The sequence below is a fragment of the Eretmochelys imbricata genome, chromosome 1, assembly GCF_965152235.1.
Source record: "Eretmochelys imbricata isolate rEreImb1 chromosome 1, rEreImb1.hap1, whole genome shotgun sequence".
NCBI classification, from domain to species: domain Eukaryota; kingdom Metazoa; phylum Chordata; order Testudines; family Cheloniidae; genus Eretmochelys; species Eretmochelys imbricata.
Window position 1 is genome coordinate 326836657 of NC_135572.1, and position 23520 is coordinate 326860176.

The 23520-nt window shown below is 40.7% G+C and overlaps 1 protein-coding gene across 1 annotated transcript in view; it reads right to left on the reverse strand.

The window, feature by feature from the left end:
• Positions 1 to 8850: 8850 nt before the first annotated feature.
• The window catches only part of TAFA5 (TAFA chemokine like family member 5), a 468982-nt gene continuing 454312 nt past the window's right edge, over positions 8851 to 23520 (reverse strand). The window contains exon 3 of the mRNA XM_077807852.1: positions 8851 to 8987. Within this exon, the coding sequence (XP_077663978.1) occupies positions 8851 to 8987 (137 nt within the window). The remainder of the gene's footprint in view (positions 8988 to 23520) is intronic.

A 23520-nucleotide genomic window follows, 5' to 3' on the forward strand; every position in this document is an offset into this window, starting at 1 on the left:
TGTCTTTACTGCTCTGTGACTGTTTCTTCTCCTATCCTGTATCTGTCTTGTCTACGTAGATTGTAAACACTTTGGGACTGTCTCTCATTATGTGTTCGTCACTGTACAAACACAACATGGCCCCGATATCAGCTGGTGTCACAACCGGGATATGGATGGTCTCACCCAGGGGTTGACATGGGAGCCAGGCTGGCTCAAATAGCAGGAGATCAGGGTCTGAGCTATGCCAGAGAGCAGCTGGAGAGTCCGGTGGCAGGAAGCAGGCAAGGTCAGGTGTCTGGGAGATCACAGTCCGCCAGTAGGCGCGGGAAGAACATGGGGAAGCAGCCCTCAGCAGGGGAAACTCACTTGCATGGACAACTTCCTGTTCCTGTGTTCAGTTTAAATACAAGCAGGGAACCAATCAGGCCTCCCAGAGTTCTGGCAACTCTGGAATTCAGCTTCCGGTCCTGGCAACTGTTAGCAGGTTACTGGGTGGTTGGTTAGCATTTACAAGCCCCTAATAGCCCCATGGCTCAGGGTTTGAGACCTGTGGTCCCTGACAGGTGAAGCCTGTAGGTGCTAGAGTAACATAGATTATTACGAACCTAAATTGTCTCTTGTTGTTTTTCTTCCACTAATCCCTACCTACTTATGTATCTGTCTTTTAATTATAAATTCTTTGGAGTAGGAACTGTATCTGAGTGTTTGTAGTGATCCTACTACATACACACATAGCATACATAAATAATAATAATGATACAACTTAATCTCATCTTTCTGCTGGGCCTATATTTTCCTAAAAATTCATGAGACAGAATCACCCATTACTGATCTGAAGCATCTGTATCTTCGGCACTCGATTCTTAAAAAATGTTTTCCTTTGGTTTTGGGGATGGATGTGAACCTCGCCTCCACATCATTATATATATTTTTAAGTTGTTTTATTCTTACAGAAGCATGAACCCTGGAAAGAACATCAAACTGAAGTAATTTTCATTAGGGCCAATTTAACAATGTAGGCACTCCCACAAGACCAGCTATTAAGGTTGTTCATGCAAGTGAACAATTTCAGACATCACAACTTATTGGTTGGGTTGATAGTATGCCACATTACATTAGTGTCAGTGACTTGCCAAAGTTACAGATGTGTTTTATGTACGTTTCAGAATTCTGCTTTCAAAGTACAAAAAAAGAAAAAACAAAATAACTATTTGGGTTATTTCCTTTTAGCAGAAGCACAGTCTATTCTACACAAACATGAAATAGATGACTAGCTGGGAATCCAGCCACTGGTGCCTAGGGTAAAATCTGTTTTTTTATTTACTTTATTTAAAAGGACAGTGCAGACCTGAAATGAATCAGATACGTGTAGCTTATTTTACATTAAACTAGCTGGTTTCATGAGTAAATCAACACAACAGTAGTAAATCACTAATTCCTAAGAACCAGTAGGTAAGCAAATTACAAAAAACAATTGCTATGTAGATTTTAGTAGTCTAAGCCTAATTCTTTTCTCACTTACAGTAGTGTAGTGAGATCGGATTCAGGACCTACTATTTAAGAATGTAGCCTCTATCATAAATGGCAGTTACAAATAAGAATTCAGAGAGAATAGACATCTTTTAAAATCTTATATCCTGAAAACTGATTTCATTTGAATAGAAATTGTAATGATCTTTACAATATTACATGCAGAAATGAGCACCCCTTTTACATTTTCTTTGAGGTTGGCTATGAGACATGAATATGTGACTAGCATGGTTCTCCATTAATATCTGAGAATACCTCCTCTGAAAGGGAACAATGATGCTAAGTTTCCCTATATTCTTGCAAGGAAGTGTTCGAAATGCTTACAGTCCACATTTTAAAATCAGACACTTCACTCCAAGTGATGCACATTCATAGGGGCAAAACGTGTGCTCATTTAAAACAATGGGAGTTTTGTCATCAATTGAAATGGAACCTGGATTTGCCACTCAAAGAGAAGAGCTAATCCTCTTAAAATACTCCCTAAGCAATTTAAATTTTCTCAACAGAAAACTCCTCACTGTCATCCCTCTTCAACTTGGAGCCCTTGGGGTCTGGGAAAAACTCCCAATCTTTGCTAGCATTCTGGATTTGGGGATTAGAGATCTTCATTTTCTGCAAATACTGAGTTCCAATAATATTTTAGAGGATAATTGAGTCAAATTTAGTTGAAAATTTAGGTTTTAGAAAATAAGCTTTAAAAAATATATTATATTATTTCTTATGGAAACATGGAGTAAATCACTCAACCTTTACTTAAGCAAAAGTCTTATTAGCTTCAATAACTGAGATTCCAGTGAGTTTTGTCCAATTAAGAAATCCAGGATTTGGCCAAGTTATCAAAAGCAAATGTTCTGCAGAGTCTGAACCCTCAAGTGTTGCTATTAGTGCACTAAATCCTAAAAGTAAAATGGACTCAACCTAGCCTGAAGGTAATGCAAAAAGGAAACATCATACTAAATGGTGAAGTGTATCACTTCATGTTTAATAATCAGAGGTGTTATCTTTAACACAGATAGGGAGATCTGATGTTTACTTTTATTGCCTTGTGTTGAGACCCAGGTCCTCTTTCAAATGCAGTGTGGCTGGTTAGCACTGCACTGGTGGTATAAAGAAGCCCTAAAACTATGCATCCAGCCCTAGCTGGATCACCTCACTGTAGAGAATCCTTCAGTGGCACAGAGCTAGCATGGTAGATCCTAGCCTGTGTCGGTGTAGAAGAGTGTTCAGGAGAAAATAGACAAGTCTGCAGATTCTGTATGCCCCTCAGATATCTGCATACTGGTTTGGATCCTCAGGACTATTAGCATCCAGTATAAATTAGAGTGAGCTTTAGAGCTGCTTTAAGTTACATCTGGGGAACCAGACCAATGTACACCTGATTCAGTATACGGAGAGAGCAAAGGCCATCTCTTCAATCACCTTCTGAGCTCTGTAATTTGACCCATGATGTCTGACCCAACTATGCATTAGTGGCAGCCACCAATCACATACAGAAAGGAAGCAAGCCCCAGGACAGAGAAATCAAGATACAACAAATTCATTACGTGAAACACTCAGTGTGAACAATGGGAACTCTGCTGGGAGAGGTGAATCTTAGGAGACCTTGGAAAGGAATAATAGCTCGAATTCACAAGCACCAACAGCATGAATCTACAAAGTATAGAAAACTGAAACACATGCTACCCATCAAGATAAAAGCTTTTCCCCCTAATAAACAAACACCCACCAATTCAGAAAATCAGTGTCAAGTGATACCCTTCTTTCTAATTTTAGTGCCTGTAGAAAGAATGGCAGAAACAATCAGGATTTCTATCTCTGCCTTACTTTTCTTGCTGTAAGGGCAAGTTTAAGCCATTGGCCCAGTTCTTGGCATAGTGCAGTTACACCAGAAACTCAGCTTTCATTAAAAACTTAAGTAAGCTTCGAGCCCTAATGGTTGTGCAAATATCTGCATGAGTCTGTAGGCTGCCTGAAATAATATCTGTGACAGGCTTAAACTGTATCACACATCTCAAGAGGGCATTACCAACCAGACCCACTGGGGGACCCTGCCAATAACAGATGACTGTATGTAGCAGCACAGAGAAGGGGATTACAAGTGATCCCAGCCTATACATACAAGCAGGTACATCCTTGGCTGTTGGAATAAGTATTGGAGGCCCCTCTGGTACCCCTTCTGCCTCTCCAGGGTTTGTGACAGGGCTTCCTACTGACACCTTAAGCTCCTAAGGAGGAGGACCCTGCTGCAACTCCTATGGGAAGATGAGAGCCTCATGCCACTGCCCCGTCTCTGTGGGAGGTCCACTAAACATCACCACTACGAAAAGGGAGAGGTGGTCAGGGCTAGTGTGTTCAGACAGCATTGCAGGGAACTCCCAAACTGTGGAGTACAGCCAGTAATTACCTTCATGGGGCCTTGCATTACATCCTAGAATCACATGTGAAACACATGCAGAGATGGAGCTGGGAGGGTGACAAAAATATATGTCAGCTGCCTTGTGGAAATGTGAAAGGTGTGTTTAGCAATACTCAGAACTGGAACCTGATCTATCCTTGCTATATGAATGCCAGAGAAATTAGTATAATTCCAGAGCCTATATTAATAATACTTGTCTAGCACCCTGAATTTCCTAATCAATTACAGGCATTATCTAATAAAACCTCACAACCCACCTTTGTGATGTAGGTAGGTAAGTATTATTACTCCTACTGCATAGCTAGGGAAATTGAGGCAGAGAGGTTCAGTGACTTACCCAAGGCCACAGAGGCAGTGACTGTCAGAGCCGGGATTAGAGCTCAGGAGTTTCTGGCTCCCAGTCCCATGCTCAGACCACTAGACCATGGCCTCAGGACATTTCCAGCTGGTCTTCAGTCTAAAAAAAAGTAAATTCTCAAATCCAATATGCAATATGTATTTATATTTTTACTTTGAAGATAGAATGTAATGGTATGAGTAACACCACATTGCTGGTAAATCGTTGATGAAAACAAGCCAGTACATTTTGTCCAATTTACCTTAATCATACATTTGTGTATGATAAAGATTTGTAGAAAAATTTTCCATTTAAATTCCAGTCAATACAAACAACTTTAGTATTTCTCAGGGTAAGGAACAAATTACCTTTCCAAGCCAGCCAGCATGTCATTTATATTAACGGTGAGTAATGCTAAGTTGCTCTGTGCGTAAGAAAACTCTATTAAGAAAGTCACGTCCCTTGGCGAAGCTAGATCCTTAGTAAATTTTACTAGCTAAGCAGTGAGCTCCATGTCAAAGTAATTACACCTTTTATCCACTGCGAGCTCTCTTTTAGCTTCTTCAGACTCCTTAATTTCCCACTTCAGCTAATTTAGCAGTAAAATCACAGAGGTTTTAAAAGGTTAGCTACTGGCGCATGAATGTTCTGTTAAGCTCCATGCATTGAAATCACATCATGTAAAAGAAGGAATTAATTAAGTAACAATTAAGTAGTGATGGATCATTGACAACATATATACACTTTGGTGCTAAAATTAATCTCCCCTGTAAAGCCAATAGAATTGTGTATCTCCTCATTTATACACTGGCAAGTTTCAAGCTTGAAATATAAAAGGGTCATGGTTCTAAGCAGTATCTTGTGAAATCATGACATATCTTCTGCCATTGATGAGATTATACAGTCTTTCTCACATGAGAGAGTCAGGTAAATTCCTTGTAAAAATCAGATTTGGGAGATTAATAAAAATATTAAAAGCACAACATTTTGCATGGTAGGTGATTTGAAGATAACCACAAAGGCATTTTTAAATAGAGGCATTTTTAAAATAAAACTACTTAGCATGAATCACTTTGTTAAAAGTGTTAACAACTAACTACAAAGTATTCTGTTCCTACAGCATCTCCTCTAGCAAGCTGCCATATTGTTTCCTTGTATTGACAATGCTTAGTACATAGATTGGCAGTTGGCCCAGTCAATCTTCAACGCTAAAAGCCTCTTACCAGATGAAAAATCCTTGGTTCATTCACACCTTGTAGAAATGATGACAGGGCATAAGTGACATCCAGATCCATTTAGAATATATGTTGGGTCTGATTCTCCCTTCCCTGGCACCTTGTGTAGTCATTTACAGCTGTGCAAAGTGAGTGCAAAAAGGGGAATAAAAGGCTGCCACCAGTGTGAGTAGAAAATTACGATTTGGTTGCATTACTTTGCACAGGCATAAATGCTTACACAAAGTAGATGCAGGCAATGAAAAAATCAGGCCTTGACTATCTAGCTTAAACCATTTTGACACAAACCACTATTTTGACACCAGCCAAAGCTCTTCTTGGAAACACAATTCACTGAAACATGTGGGTGCAAAGTGTATTTACTAGATAAGCTTGCAGTTTCCTGGATATTTGGCACATAAAATATTAAGTATTGTTACATAATATGATGCTGTTCACATCAGTAAAACTCATCCAGGCAAGAGTTCTATTTCTGCCTCATTTTCATGGGAAAAAAGTGGGAGGAAACTTATCACCTACTCCACTTAGCTTCACGTTTCACACACTTCTTCTATGCCCAAGTCCTGACATCATATTATTTACACAAGTGCCTATAATGCCATATACACAAACACTAACAACAGGCATCAGTGCAAGAGTCACTACAAACGTAAGTGCTAATCTAAGTTCTCCAGTGTTCAATACTATTCCTACTTTCCAGTTTTAGTACATATGGTGCAGCACATAATTACTGATATGATATCAGGAATATGATATGCCGCGTTACAGAAACGTATCCCTGCTCTAGTAGTGAAAGGTACAGTACTAGTACCTCTTTCACTTTCAGATACAACTTAATATTACCTGCAAACGCCTGCATAAATTATTATAAGTTAACTAGTTTAGGCCCCAATCCTGTTCCCATTAGAATATATGGCAGAATATTCACTTATTTCCACAATGGGCTGTACATTCACTGTGTATTTCGAGGCTAATTCCACAATGTTCCTGACCACCCCATCTCAGGCTGCACTTTGCTGTACTTATATTTTTCAACAAGGAGCAGTATGGGTCTAGCAAGTAAAACAGAAATATTACTTACTTTACACCTTCAAGCAGTATTGCTACAAAGAAGAGTGTTCATGCTTCCATTATAAATCCTCTTTTCTTAGGGGTTTATATTAGTCATTATGAACCCCATATGAACCAAGTTCCCAGCTCTTTTGCTATTTTCTGACCCCTCCCCTGCACACCAAATCAAGTGCCCTACGAGCAATTAGACATTTTTTTTTTAGTACTATTTTTTTCTGTTGGTCATTTATAGCTGGACCCAGTGTTCCTTGGAACATCCTGAACTGTTAATGTATGTGTGCACACCCACCCACCTGCCCATTACACTTCAGCTTAGAGGTCACAAAGGTGCTGGGAGGAGATGTAGTGAGAGGTGTGCAGAAGGGCTAGAGTGAAATTACACTCCCCTCCGACAATTCTCCATTGTTGTATGGTCTCTTAGGGATCTGAGCCAGCTGTTGTAGACTGTTCTAAATTAGGTAAAGGCCTGGGCTGTAACAGGGTTGGACAGAAATCCTTTTCTCTCCTCTGTTGAGTGTATCTTGTTGCAGAAGAGAATCTTCTTACTAAGACTTTGCTCAGCATTGCCATAATTTCCCCGGGATGTGGCCTGATTCTGATCTCATTTATGGTGGTTGAAAACAAGAGTAGTTCTGTTTAGGTCAGTAGAGTTAAACAGTTGTAAAGCGGTTGTGAGATCAGAATCAGGCCACGGTGTCAAATCTAAAAGATCCACCGAACCAATCTGATAGATATCTAACATGAATTCCTCAGGGTAGGCACTGTGCTTACTTGTTATCTTTCATAGCACCAAGCTTATTACTGGTGCATCCCTGATAAAACGAACAATAATAATGAAAGATGCAAATATCTCAGGGTAAACAGGTAATTTGCTTTACCTGAGGTACAGAAAATATCACTGAACTAATGAGATTTTGAATAATATTGTGAGCGTTCCAAACATACCCTGCCAGGTCTGCCTGCCCTTGGGAGCTGATGATATTGTTTTCCTCTATTATATTTTTATATCACCATTACATAAATTACACTCATATGACCTGAGGAAATGAAGATTAAAGCTCTGATTTGGAGACTGAGAGGTAAATTTGCAACACTGTCCATAATGTACCTTGCTATGTCTAGCAACTACGGGGATGTCAGGACAGCATGGGATCTTACATTAGAACAATACCAAATTCATAGGTTGTGCTTGTAAATGTCAGTTGCCAATAAATGTTATTCTCAAAGATTGGTAAAAAAAAAAATTAAAAAGTGAAGGTCATGCTGATTTGGTGTCAAAATACTAACACTGTAAAAATACTAAAAAATATGCAATAGTGTCTCCTCACCTCTCTCCAGAGAGAGAATCTATGCAGGGGATCCTGCTTGATAGGCCTGTGCCCAAACCCTGCTAAACATCACTAATTTGAAGCTCACTGGGGTTAATGTATAAAGCAGGTTTTGAAGTAAATCTTTATGATGAAACATTCTTGAAATGTCAGTTATTTAAATGTAGCTGGAGAGTCCTGTAAACCTATAGAAAAAAATATCCCTGCTGGCATAGCAACCTATCAGGGTATTATTCTACCACATCTCTTGGGACGTTTTAAATTTTTGAAGCACAAAAATCTTCAGTTGGTTTGAAGAATGTCCCACAGACTGATACTTGATGCTACAAGTCCCAGGAGCCATCACTGTTGTAGGCATATTCAACCTCAATATAGAATCTTCAAACAAATCCAAAACACTACAGGAGACGGCACCAAGGAGTTGGAAAATACAGTATGGACAAGTTAGAGCCAAAGTTCTGATTACCCACAAAAAGGGTTTTATTGTTTTGTTTTCTTTAGGCCTCATAAATTTTCCTCTGGGAAGATGGAGATTTGTCTTTGAAAACTGCCTTTTTATTATAGTGAAAAAGCCAAAACTACTTTTATTAAAAAAAATACAAACTAATTTCCCCCCATTAGATCAGTAGTATGAAGTTTTATATCCTTGCTCTACCCACAGTTCAGAATACACACCAGGGTGAAATAAAGGTGAAGACTGGCTTTACTTTACTGGCTGAATTTATGGACCCTTTTAAGTCAAAGTCTGACATTTTACATCCTTTTAGTAATCTGCCACACTTTCCTTGTCTGTGATCACAGGTGTGAAAGTACATATGTGTGTCTCAGTATGGGTCTTTGTGAGCATGGGCTACTAACTGGCATCTAATTTTAAAAACCTATGCTGCATTTAAATTTGAAGTCTTACCCTTTGCTCTTTGGAAGTTACAGATGAGGAGGAACAAAAGGGAATTAGCTTACCGTGGTTGTCTTTATTCGCCCACCCGGTTGTGTACAGGTCCAGCCTGACTTATTGATTAGCAAATCACAGCCTTCTCCTTCTAAACATGGAAGCATTTCACACCACTGTTTTGTTTTGATAATTCGTGCTGTGGAAGAGAAAAAAACAAAAACAGTTGGCAGGTGGGTTTGTGTTTCACTTCCCTCTGAACTCTCACTATTAGAGGTACCAATTTTCATGATCTGATAACGCAACCACAGGCTACGCCATAGATAGCCCGAGCAATTTACAAAATTATTTACATCACCTGCTGTGCCACCAATTATATAATAAAAACAAAATTTAAATAACAATAAAACAAGACAGAGTACTGGTTTAACAAAAGAAAAAAAAGAATAGGCAGAGGTAAGTTTTCAATGGCATGAATTCCAGGAGTATATGAAATATAATGGGAGGAGCAATGGTTAAAATTCATAATAACGTTGTTTGCAGTTTCCAGAGTGGTAGCCGTGTTAGTCTGTATCAGCAAAAAGAACGAGCAGTACTTGTGGCACCTTAGAGACTAACAAATTTATTTGAGCAGAAGCTTTTGTGGGCTAAAACCCACTTCATCGGATGCATGCAGTGGAAAATACAGTAGGAAGATATATATATATATATATATATATACAGACAGAGAGAACATGAAAAAATGGGTGTTGCCATACCCGCTATAATCAGTTAAGGTGAGCTATTATCAGCAGGAGAAAAAAATCTTTTGTAGTGATAATCAGGATGGCCCATTTCCAACAGTTGACAAGAAGGTGTGAGTAACAGTAGGGGGAAAATAAGCATGGGGAAATAGTTTTACTTTGTGTAATGACCCATCCACTCCCAGTCTTTATTGAAGCCTAATTTAATGGTGTCCGGTTTGCAATTTAATTCCAATTCAGCAGTTTCTTGTTGGAGTCTGTTTTTGAAGTTTTTTTGGTGAAGAATTGCCACTTTTAGGTCTGTAATTGAGTGACCAGGGAGATTAAAGTGTTCTCCGACTGGTTTTTGAATGTTATAATTCTTTACGTCTGATTTGTGTCCATTTATTCTTTTATCTAGAGACTGTTTGGTTTGACCAATGTACATGGCAGAGGGGCATTGCTGGCACATGATGGCATATATCACATTGGTAGATGTGCAGGTGAACGAGCCACTGACAGTGTGGCTGATGTGATTAGGTCCTATGATGGTGTCCCCTGAATAGATATGTGGACAGAGTTGGCATCGGTTGTTGCAAGGGTAGGTTCCTGGGTTAGTGTTTTTGTTGTGTAGTATGTGGTTGCTGGTGAGTATTTTCTTCAGGTTTGGGGGCTGTCTGTAAGCATGGACTGGCCTGTCTCCCAAGATCTGTGAGAGTGAGGGATCGTCCTTCAGGATCGGTTGTAGATCCTTGATGATGAGCTGGAGAGGTTTTAGTTGGGGGCTGAAGACGATGGCTAGTGGCATCCCAGGACATTAGGATATTAGAGAATCAAAGTGGGTGAGATAATAATATCTTTTATTGGTCCAACTTCCATGGGCGAAAGAGACAAGCTTTTGAATGTATGCCAATCTCTGAAGAAGAGTTCCATGTAACACTGAGTTACAACTAGAAAAATATGCTAAATTGTCTCCATTCATGGGGCTGTCAAGGGGTGTCAGGAATATGTTTGTAGTTTATTTTTTAAAATTTGTTTACCCCATCTGCTAATTTCTCTTTGTGTTTGTTGGTGGGATCTCAGAATGCATCGATCTGTAATATTACCAATACTAGGGATTGGCAGCCTAGGTATTAGTGATGTCATATTCTATGACAGTGGCAGCAAATTGAAACATATCAGAAATATTTCACAGAATGGAAAGAAAAACAAATGGTTCGTTAAAACAGATTATTGTGCTAAACACACATAGTTAGCAGGATCATTTAGGCCCTGATGCTGAAAATCATTACAAACATATTTAACTTTAGGCATACAAATTGTCCCATGGAGCACATGTGTTAGAGTTTGCAGGATCAGGGCCTTAGCACATATCTATGGTATGAACTTAGTATCATCTTTTACTTTGCCATTCCCCGTTACAGCAGAGTGCTGCGGGGAGGTCTCATATTACTAAGACTTCATTACTTTCACAGTATGTTTACCCACATAATATCAAGTACTATCAATAATTAAAATTGAATTACAGTTGTCAGAACAAATAAAGTGTATTTCCTGATACAATATCTTTGCATTTTATTGTGTTTATTCACTGAGGGTGAAATTCAGCCCCATGCAGAGAGCCAGCAGAAAGCCTATGACCCTCTTAAATCTCTCAGGCCCAGTTTTGAGGACTTATATGATGCATAGACTTTTGGATAGCTCTCTGCAAATTTCATCCTAAGGGACTGATCCTGTGAACTGCTTTGCACGTTCTAACAAGTGACGAGCCCCTTCAACTGCATTGAAGTCAGTGGGGATTATGCACACACAGCACCTAGTAGAATTGTGTTTTTAGATAATGAGCATTTCAATTAGAGAACATGAGTGTGTCCAACCAACAGCGTTCAAGAAGATAATTCAGAACTGTTCCAGGCAGGCAGTGGTTACAACCAACAGGATGCCAAGCTCTCTAGTAAAATATTCTTAACTGATCTGCAACATTCAGTAGTTTTCAGTGGGTCTTCCAGTTATTAATGAGAAAGGTTAATATTGTTCAACTGTAGCTTGGATAAGGTAGCTTGAACAAAAGTGTTTTTAATTTTTTATGGGTGATTTCCTCCTAAATATTGAAACTAAGTGCATGTAATGACTTTTTACTCATAATTAACCTTATAAACTACCTTAACAGGATATCTGTATTTCTCAGTAGAACAGCAGTGTTGTTTTCTGTATTTCCTTTTCACATGGGTTCGTGATTCATTCAGACAGTTACCCACTGCTGCATCTCTGGTAAATCTCCCAAACAGAAAGCATCATCTTTTTGTGACAGCAAAAAAAAGTGAGATAAACCTTGTCCAACAGCAATAAATACAAAAAGTTATATCCATCTTAGAAGACGTAGGATTGAAATACACACGTCTGCTGAAATTTTATTTATAATGTGTGAAGAAGGAACTTAGAAATAAAGAGAAGAAAAAACACTTTTACTTTTTCCTCAAATAAGAATATCAATAATAAATAATGAAAATAACACTGGGATATAGAGATTGCCATTCCAGATCACAGCAGTGGCTCTAGACAAGAAGTAAGTGCTATGTGCTATGAGTATTCAGACTCCACAATGAGAGGCATGGTGTCAGAACCCAACATAGTTAGTAGAAGATAAGGCTGTCCAGTATCCTATCTCAGAGTCACCAATACTAAGTGCTTTAGAGGAGGGTGCAAAAATCCCTACAATGGACAATAACGGAAAAACCCAGCCACAGGAAAAGCTTCTTGATAACTCCAGGTAGTAAGTGGTTGGCTTATGCCCTGAAGTATCAGTGTTTATATCACTCATACTTCTTATCCAATGTAAAGTTACTGTGGATGTTGCCATTATCCCCATACATGTCTGATCCTCATGGTTTCAATGATAATTTGTGGCAATTAATTAGGTTAATTATAAATTGTGTAAAAAGTATTTCCTTTGATCAGTTTTCCAATTGCTACTTCTTGGTGTCACTGTCCTTGACCTTTGGAAAAAGTGTAAATAGGTTAATAGTAAGAGTGATAAATAATGATTAACAATCATGAGCCAAGTATTGCTAAGTATCTGCATTTTTTATTGAGGCTAGGATTCTTCCCCTCCCCCTACCTACATGGTAGAAGCAGGTTCAACAGCCACAAAAAGCTTGCAAAGGGAACGCTAAGACTATCCTAGTGTTTCCTTTCTCAAAGTAGCTAAAAGGGCAGGGAGGAGGATTACATCAGTGCCTCTGAGGACCCTGTCTTCCCCATTGGTACTGGAGAGTCCGGCTCAGCTCATCAGACATGCTTGATAAATTTTGTGACTTGATAATTTTGTGACTTGATAAATTCCTAATGATAAATTCCATCATCTTTTCAACCCCTCTTACCCAGTCTCTCTTTCCTCATCCTTTGTGTTTGTCTCACTTCTTTCCTCTTTCTTCTTCTATCTCCCTCCATTTCATTCTCCTTTTAACCACTTCCCTTTTTCTATTTTCACAGCCTGTTCCCACCAATTCCTCCTCAGTCCTTTTGGATAATATAAATAACCAAATGTTTTATAGTATAAATAAAAAAATACAAAAAAATTATAAACTCTTGAACTAACGAAAAGGTTACAATTCACTGACAAGATACCCAGACCACTTCGCATTTATATAATATCTGCTTACCAAAAATCTCAGAACACTCTGCAAACTTCAAAGCATTTAGCTAGCCTTACAACACCCATGAGTGGTAGGTAACTTTTATGGTCCCCATTTTGTATAGAGGTTAATTGACATACCCAAGGTCACACAGGAAGTTTGTAGCAGAGCTGGGAACAAAACCTCCAGGTCGCCTGATTCCCAGTCTTGTACCTTACCCATAAGAATCTCCTCTTTCCATTTTTCCCTTATGGAAATATGGTATATACATAATAAGCTCCTATGTGCTTCTAAAAAAATGAGAAATTAAACAAAAAATGTATGCAAAGTAATAGACTTTTAAAATATATATTGGTTAAAGTGCAGTGGAAGTAAAGAGGCTGATAAAAGAGCACAAAATGGATCACAGTAGTTTAATAAGCCACTGCAGTCATGAGTGTCTTCAGAGCAGTAATTTGGTTGTGCTAGCTCATAAGCCCCAAGCATTAATCCACTTTACTATGAAACAAGGAAACAGCAGAAGCCTTGGCTACCTTTCCAGCGGACGGTCATTCTGTTCCAGGCAGAAAATTAGAAACGGCTAATTCATGAAGAGTTAGCCAGAGACTATTTAAATTAATCCAAAGAACATTGCTGTAGTAAATATAGCAATGTCTAGCATCCCTGTTTTAGCATTTTGCTCTTGCTGTCATCGCGAGGTTGGACCTGATCCTGGAGTTGAGGCAGATATACAGAAGAGTTGGGGGAAAGAATCCTCTCCAGTAGGCTGTGGAGTGGCTGCATATTGGCTGAGATGCTCCTTGGGCAGCCCTGATGCAGGGTGGAGGGCTGCATGATCTATGCAGAGGCACTGCCCTTAATCCAACTCCCCCTCCTCTGTCCCACACACACACGTACACCTTGTGTGGGAACCCAAACCCTAACCTCCCCATCCAGATAGCAGAACCATACCAGTCTCCATGCCAGGGGAATCTCCTCAGCCACAGAGGAATGGACAGGATTTACCTCTTAGCAGCTAAAGACTTGCTCCTGCAAACACTTGAGCACGTGAGTAACTTGATTCATGAGTAGTTTCTTAGAAGTCAACTCACGTACTTAAGTGTTTGCAAGGTCCTTGCTATGGAGATGAGACACTATTCAGCAAAACCCATAAGCACACACTCAACTTTACATCCATCTTCATAAAGCTCTTTAAATAAAGATGTATTGACAGTTTAGAAAGGAGCAAAACCAGAGACTCTACAAACCACAATGACAGATGATAATAATACAGAAAAACCTAGCAATAGAAAACTAAGGAAAAATAATATTCATGTGAAAGCCTGACTGAATGAAATAGCTATGCAGCATGACTGGAACTCAAGGTTTGATGAAGAGTCACAGAGCAAGTTCGGATGATGAAAACTTTCAATACCCTTCCAGAAAGTTTCTGTTGAAGCTTGGAGAAGTATTTATACTATGCAAACAGAATAAAGTCAAAACCAGCAAAAATAAAAATAAATAAATATATACTTGGTGCTTTAAAATTAGAGTCAATTTCACAAAGCTGAAACCAAACATGAGCCAAAGCACCTGGGAGGAAGAATTTAGCTAAAAAATGTAAATGATAATTGGTAATTATGTAAGAACACTTTCCTAGACACCCCGTAAGCCACAATCTCACAATCAAGAAAAGGTCTTACTGGTTGAAAAAATGGCTTAGAGGGGAAATGAAGGCAGATATACAAACTAACAAGGAAAAAAGGAGAAGCTGATATTACTGAAAATAAATCAGAAGCTAGGAATTGTAGAAAATTGATAAGGGAAACAAAAACACATAAGGCGAAATCTATGATCAGCAATATATTTCTAAGGAGAATACAGAGTTTTAAAGTATAACAGGAACAAAAATAATCACAATGGTATTGCATCACTAGATGGAAATAGGAGAATTATTACTATTGATGTAAAAAAGACAGGTGAGTCCAATAAATATTTTTGTTCTGTTTCGGGGAAAAAACAGATATAGTGATAGCAAAAGATGATGATAATGATGACAATGAAATACCTTATACTCCAATAGAACTAGCAATGATGCTAAGCAGCAGCTACTAAAGTTAGACATTTATAAATGAGCAGGTCTAGATACCTTGTACCCAAGAGTTTTAAAATAGCTGGCTGAGGAGCTCTCTGGACCATTAATGTTGATTTTAAATAAGTCTTGGAACACTGGAGAATTTCCAGAAGACTGGAACAAAGCTAATTTTTGGCCAATATTTAAAAAGGGTAAATTGAAATGTCTGGATAATTATAGGCTTGTAAGTCTGACATTGATCTTAGGAACGATAATGGAGCAGCTGATATAGGATTTGGTACCATATGACATTCTGATTTAAAAAAAAACTAGAAAGATATAAAATTAACATGGCACACATTCAGTTGATTAAAAACTGGCTGACAGATAGGCCTTTAAATGTAATTGTCGTTGGGGAATGGTCATCTAGCAGGTGTGTTTTTATTGGTGACCCATAGGTATCAGACCTTGGTCCTGCACTATTTCTTATTTTTATCAATGTCCTGAAAGAAAACAAAATAATCACTAGTGATCTTAGTCCCTTCTATTCTCTGCCTGTGAATAGTCTAGTCTCCTGTGGGCTGTAATACTATAGTCTAATTTTGGCTGTTGCCTTTAGTGTGAGGGTGCAGGGTAGCATTGGTGGATACACACTAGATGATCTGGTAGTTCTTTCATGCCTTAAACTCTATATCTTTATAAAGTTTACAGATGACAAAAAAATTGGGGCAATCATGAAGAAAGAAGAGGAAAGGTCACTGATAAGGAACAATCTTCTAGATCACGTGGTAAGCTAGGTGCAAACAAACAATATGTGTTTAATATGACTGAATGTAATTGGGTACATCTATGAATGCAGGCCATACATACAGAACAGGGGTCTCCATCTTCAGAAGCATTGACACTAAAAAAGATTTGGGAGACATGGTGCATAATTAGCTGAATATGAGCTCCCAGTGTGACACTGTGGCCAAAAGAGTTAATGCGATCTTTGGACGCATAACCAGGGGAGTATCCAGCAAGTGTAGGGAGGTTCTATTATCTCTCTATTTTGCTCTGGTGCAACCTCTGCAGGAATATTGTGTCCAGCTATGGTGTCCAAAATTCATAAAGGATGTTGATATATTGGAGAGGGTTCAGGGAAGAATCATGAGAATGATTAAAGGATTGGACAACATATCTTACAGTAAAGAAGTCAAGGAACTTAATCCTTTTATTGTAAAAAGAGAAGGTTAAAGGGTGACTTGATTAATCACAGTCTATAAGTACCTACATGGGAAACAAATGTTTCATAATGGATTCTTCAGTCTAGCAGAGAAAGGTATAACAGCAAGGGCAATTAACCATTGGAACAATTTACCAAGGGTCATGGTGGATTCTCCATCACTGGCACTTTATCTCAAAACTAGATGTGTTTCTAAAAAGATATGCTCTAGGAATTAATTCTGGGAATTTCTCTGTCCTGCACTATGATCAGTCTAGAGGACCACAATGGTCTCTTCTGGCCTTGGAATCTATAAATCTATTAACTTTGTTTTGTTCTTCTTTTCCATTTTGTCTCCAAACTATATTACAGCTTCCTTATTACATCCCAAACATAAAGAAACAAACTGCTTAGGCAGTCTGACTTGCTGGGAAATTCGCAATGTAGGCAAGGAGCTGTGCAGCCTGGGAAAAACCCAGTCAGGAGGGAGAGAATCACAGACCTCAACCCAAAAGAAGCGACAGCTGAGGAGCCTGGAGTTCCTATCTATATGCCAAAACAGCTAATTGCTTAATATGAACAACCTAACTCATAATAGCTCATCCAGGAGAGGAGTTTGACCCTAAACCGAATACCCAAAGTTCTGGATATCCAACAGTTTTCAGTGTGTGAATGATCCAGAGTCCTATTGTCTGGGGATAGTTACTTTTTGCTGTATAACAAGAGATGTTAATTGAACACTTGCCCCTAGAGAAAGTCTTTGTCAGGACTCACTGTCTTCTGTTTCTGTCTCCTGCTGCTTTCTGCTCTGCTGTATTCAATTAGTGTGCTGGAAGCAAAGTAAAATTTATTTTAAAAAAACCCTGATCTCTGACGTGCCAGCACAAAACACTTCAGAGATCAGGTTTTGAGCACATTTCACTTTGCTGCCAATAAGCCGAACACAGCAGATTTAAGTGGAGATGGAGAGCAACACTAGACCACAGGAGAGAGGATATGAAGACAATACCGAGAGCAGAGATGCAGAAACGTGGGAAGAGTGAAGAGAAGAAGGAAATAACAAGAAAACAGAGTAGTGAAGAGTAATATAAGAGTGGGAGGGAAAGAGGAAGGAAAGAAAGTTGCTCAAGCACCATGGCTATAGGTGTAGAACAGTGATTGAGGTAATTAGACGGAACCCAGTTCTGCAGTACTTTCTCACCTGAGTCAAAAGGACAATGTGAACGAGTAATGGCTAGCTGGAAAACAACACTTTCATTTTGTGGAAAAAAAACCTGAGGTTTTGGAATTTGTTTTCATTCCAGTGTGCAAGAAAACCGACCTTTCAAAATTTGTCGTGAAAAAACACAAATAGAGAGACCTACCCCAGAATGACCAGTTGGTTGGTGGTTGGGACACTCCCCTGGAATCTGGTAGACCAAGCTTCAAGTCTCTGCTCCAAAAATCACTTACAGCAAGACTCTGTGGATTGGCTCAGCTGTCTCACCTGCTTACTCACTCCCAATGCATAGAGCCAGATGGACGGAGTGGATACTGGGGACTATGAACTGTTCGAAAAAGTTTTGCTGCTTAAATTTGAATTGACCCCCTAAGGCATACAGTAAAAGGTTTTGGGGTGTAAAAAAGACCTTTAGTGTGGCCAAATGGAAGTCACCACCCTCACGGGAGAATATCTCTGCAAATGGGGTAAGGGTGCAGGGGTTACTACCCTGGAGGATTGTATAACCTAGCTGGGTTGGAGCAGCTGTACAAGGTCTGTCCTCAAGACTTTAAAATGTGGTTAGTGGACAGGACCTGCGGAGTACAGGCAGGTTGACTGATGAGTTTGTGGACAGTAGGTCCAGGTATGAAAAGAGACCCTAAAGGTACTGGCCTAAGTATAGGTCTGAGGAAAGGGAACCCATGGAGGCATCCCAGAAGTGGGACTCAGGCAAACCCAGAGTTGGGGGCATGGCCAGAGGGTGGGGGCAAACCTTCTCCAAGGGACCTCAAATACCTGATTTAATTACTGAGGGCAAAAAGGGCATAAGTGCACAATGCTCAAAAATCAATGAAATGGTGGCCAAACAGAATCCTCAAAGGGTTAACTTGCAAATGTCCAGGACAGAAGGGCAAATTCAGCCTCTGTCTGCACAGAAAGGCAGCCTGTAATTCAGACTCACAGAGTGCACTATGTGACTGAACTTTTGGAGGAAAGCAATCAAACTGCCAGCTCTTTGGGGAGCACAGGGAGTGATGGCAGGTGGGTTCCCACTCCAGGTCCCAGTGTACATGTCCTCTCATACTCTCCTGGGCTCAGGCACATATGATCCCCAGTGGAAACAGAAGGTGGTGGTTAATGGGAAGACATTCATGAGGTGGAGAAATTCTTTGACAGAGAGAATTCTTGTCAAACCCTGGGTGATGCAACCCCATCAAATGCTAAAGGGCTGTGTAACTTGGTCCCAAACATGTAGACATTTGACTTGCCCATGGCTCAGATCCCTGTGCAGACACAGGAAGGATACAGGTGGCTGGTAGTTGGGGTTCTCCAAGATATCAGCTCTGAGGTCCTTTTGGGAAGTGATTCTCTCTTTAAGGCAGGATGCAGGCCCTGCTTCTGTAACAGCCAAGGATTTGAATCCAGAGAGCCAAAAGGCTGAGAATGCAGGTGTCAGTGAACATGCAAATAGCCTGGAAGGAGGAGGGGATTTTCCCCCTGGCTGGTAGCACAAAGGAAGAGCTGATAAGCTTGATACCTTCCAGTCTGTAATCGGACCTGTGGATTGGAGTGGAACAGCGGGATGGTTCCTGCCCATCTCCACACAGGATATGTGACTCTCACTGGCTCTAATGCTGGGACCAAGGCAGCGAGCTCACTGTCTACCTTAACTGGGAAGGCAAAGGAAATGCTGAGCATGGTGGTAGCTGAGATGGGCTCCTTGCATATGCACAGCTTTGGCGATGGAACACAACTCCAGAAAGGGCCTGCCAATGTGCAGAAGCACACTGCATGCCCGCCTCACCAGCCCCTGGGCTGGGACACCAGAGCCCCAGAGATGTGGTTGGGTTAAAAACCAATGCAGAAGGGATCACTCCCTGTTCCAATCTAGTGGCCCTCCTCACTCCCTGGCAGATGAGGGGAAGGAGGTAGTGGCAGGACCCTATCCCAGTTTCAAAGCCAAAGGTTTTGGGGTGGCTAAAAAGGCTGGGGGTCACATGAAAGCTTCTCATCTGCGTCCTGTGAATGTCATCAAACAGATCAAACTTAAGGGAGGATGTAAAAATTGTAATTGTGATGATTAGCAACGGTGCTAAAAGAATCGCGAAAGTGCCTGTTAGAACAACTGCCAAGAAAATGGAAAAGATGCAGTGGCATCTATGGATAATATTGGTGGGTTTGAACTTCCCCTGGTAATTGGCTTAAGTAATCCCGCTTGATTCAGTCTAGAATGTGGAAGAGATGTAACAAAGTTGGAATTTTTCATAATATTTCAGATGACTATTGTGCCTGAGTTACCCCTTTGTGGTGTGTGGTTAAGTAGGTGGCATGAAAAGGGTTGTTTACTTTTTGCAGAGACCCAGAGATACAGGAGTGACGGATGCCCAGCTGCTGGGAGTCTGGGGGCCCATGCCCATGGAGAGCCTGAGAAGAGAAGGGTCATTCCAATTGTCTGGGCATTTCGTCCCTAGCAACTAATGACCACAGACAGCCCACCTCTCTGCAGGAAGCCATTCAGGTGTGACCAGCTGGAGAACAAAGGACTGAGGAGGGGTCAAATGGGGTTGTTAATTGTGGGGCTGTTGGAAGGAGAAGCTGGCGACCACCAGGCTACAGCTATTGGCTATTCTGGGACCTCTTGCCTCTCCCCAACGTTTCTGAAAGTTTGGTCCAAACAGGTATGTCTCTGTTTCAACAAACAAGTATTTTCCCCACATAAAAGTTCCCCAGAAAATTCCCAACCAGTTCTACTCCTGTTGTGAGCAGAATAGCTAGCTTAGTTACAATGTGCAGGGAAGGGGAGGTGCAAATACTCATGCCAATCCCTCTTGGAAAGCATGCCAGTAGACTAGTGTTTAGGCAAACCTGGGGGAAGGCCAACCACCAGGCCCGTCATGCCCATAAGTATATAGGTGTATTGAGCTAACCGTTGCAAAGGTAGCAAGCCATATGGTTGAAGGAGAAAATCACAGTGAAGAAAACAGCATATTCTAGTTACCATTCCAGGGCATGATCCATAGGTGCTGACTCCGTGGGTGCTCCGGGGCTGGAGCACCCAGGGGAAAAAAATAGTGGGTGCTCAGCACCCACAAGCCACAGCTATTTGCTGTCTAGGGGAACAGGTTGGGGGAGGGCAGAGAGCAGCGAGCGGTGGGTGGGCGGGGCCTTGGAGGATGGGGTGGAACAGTGGTGGGGGCTCAGGGGAGGGGGCGGAGTCTGGCGGGAAGAGGTGGTGCAAGGGTGGCCCTTGAGGGAGGGGGCAGGGTGAGGGCAGGGCCTTGCGGGAAGAGCGGCAGCGGGAAGAGGTGGAGCAAGGGTGCGACCTTTGAGGAAGGGGCAGAGTGGGAGTGGAGCACCCCCAGGGAAAAATAAAAGTCAGTACCTATGGCATGATCAGTGTCATAGGGAAAAGTCAGGGAAGGAGGATATGAGATATTTTTGGATAAGAGGAAAATCATAAGAATTATCAATGCAACAAAGCACTGTGTCATGTTGAAATATGCATCAAAATGTACCCGTCTTCCATGTTAACTTCTGCAGTGTAATATATAATGGGTGGGGAGGAGACCATCAAAATGCACCATCCTCAGGGATATGGGTGAAAAGTTGGGGGTGGGTGGGTTACATTTTGATGAGCTCCCCATACCAGTCAAAATGTGTCTTCCTATGTACCTCCCATTTTGTATAATCACCCTTTCGTAGCAAGTGCCCAGATACAGTCTGTGTTTCATGGTATGGACACAATGGGATCTGCCTGAGAGGAGCTTTCTGGAGGTTTCACTATTCCATCCAGAAGAACTCAAATGTCACAAATTATTGCAGAATCCCTGCACTGATTCAGTGTACTTGGGAGAGCAAAACACATAATGAAACTGAGGGAAAAGGCAGGATCCTCACTGAAATATGAAGTGAGCTGTAGCTCACGAAAGCTTATGCTCAGATAAATTGGTTAGTCTCTAAGGTGCCACAAGTACTCCTTATCAGTCTTGCAGTGCACATGCCCACATCCTGCACGTGCTCATTAGGTATGTGAAGAGAAGAATGCGTAGGCTCGCTAGCAAAAAGGGCACATTTTGACATGACAACACCACATCCACTAAGTGAAGCAAGAGTGGCAATTGGAACCCTGGGGCTTTGAGCACCTGATGTACAGATATCAGACATCCTTTAACTGTTTAAAGCTACATCTGGAAGTCTTAGCTTATTCACACCTTGTGCATTTTCAAGGGAGCACACATAGCACAGTGGCTTTTCCTCTAGCTCAGTGATACTCAGACCTCAGTGGTTCAGGAGCCAAATTAGCGAACAAGAGAGCCGCAGTCGTGTGAGCTCATTGTTTCATTTACTACACATATATACATGATTCTCACAGCAAAAGGACTGACCAAGTATCATTATTTTATCAACTGCAACTGGTTAATAACATAGTAAAAGCATCCTGATTGGTTAATAACTTAGATTGTTTAATAATTAAAATCACACAGTGTTTTAATGTCTTGTGCTGCAAAGAGCTGCAGGAGACAGGTCTGCTATTGGATGAGATAAGGTTATGTGACTTTCTATTAGTAGCCAAAAAAGCACTGGTTCCTCCTCAGAACTGCTCACCTGTAACATTTAAATCTCTTTCTTTAGCTCCCTCTTTCAGACAAATTTCAAACAATGCAGTATTAAAATACCCTGCAACCTCTTAGGTTACAACAGTCCTTAAACCCCTCCCTCCAGCTTAATCTATTTTAAATTAACTGTAACTTTGAATCAATCCCCTACTTTGCTTCTCAAAAATGCTGATTGGTGCAAGTAGAGATTTAAAAAAATTGGAATACTCCAGCCGCTCAAAATGCATCATTTCCTTTTAATATATATAATGAGGGAATACCCAAAAAGCATTTTCAACAAACTCCTGCTCCTAAGAACAGGGGAAGCCACACTAAGGATTTATGTTGTCCAGCAAAGCAGACAGTACTTAAGCTTGCTGTGCTGACTCAGATAAAATTTCCAGTGACTTCAGTGGGACTTCTACTTGACTAAGGATTGAGCTCACAGACCGGAAGTGGCCCTTGTGCTGATGAAGAAGCCTAAAAGTGCTAGTACTCTATTTCTCTTTGCAATAATGCTGAAATTTCTGTGTATGCAAACTGTATTGAAACCTGACACAGTAAATCAAAGTTAGCCTGAACAATTCTTCTCAGCCAATAATAAAAACATTTTCTACAATTTGAAGTAATTCTTGTATGTCAGCTTGTATATTGCCTCATGTGAAAATGGTCAATTGCTAGTCAATAAGGGCTTGTCAAAATGGTCAATTGCTAGTCAATAAGGGCTTGTCTACACACAGAAATTGCACTAGTTTAACTTAAAGTTGCACTTGTATAACAATGCCAATTTGTGTGTGGACTATCAGTTTAAAATTGGCTTAAATCAGTTCAGCTTGTGTCAGTAGATTTACGGGTGCAAGCCTAACTCATATAAGCCAAGCTTAAACGGAGAGAGAATCCATGTGCAAAGTTGCACCGGTTTAACTCAATTCATATAAAATCACAGCACTGGTTAAACTGGTACAATTGTGTCTATAGACCAGGCCTAATATACTCAGCTGTGGCTATGAGCTACAGCAAATATCATCTACCTGTAAAGCTGGGACACACACAACACACTCCCCAGTGTCCTGCCTGCTGGCTGGCAGAGCATTTCAAAGAAGACACAAGAAGTGTCAGAGAGGATTTGTACTGCTACTAAATTTCAAAGGTGAATGCTTCCTTGCATCCACAGGGAAGGGATAACGTCCATGTTCTCTCTTCTCTGCTTAGCCTCCAAAGCTGCAGGTGCCTTCCAGGTGAGAAGCAGGAGAAAGCCACAGCACAGCTTTAAAGGGAGACCTGGGAGCTGCACAAAAGGACCTGAACCATGTTCTATCCCT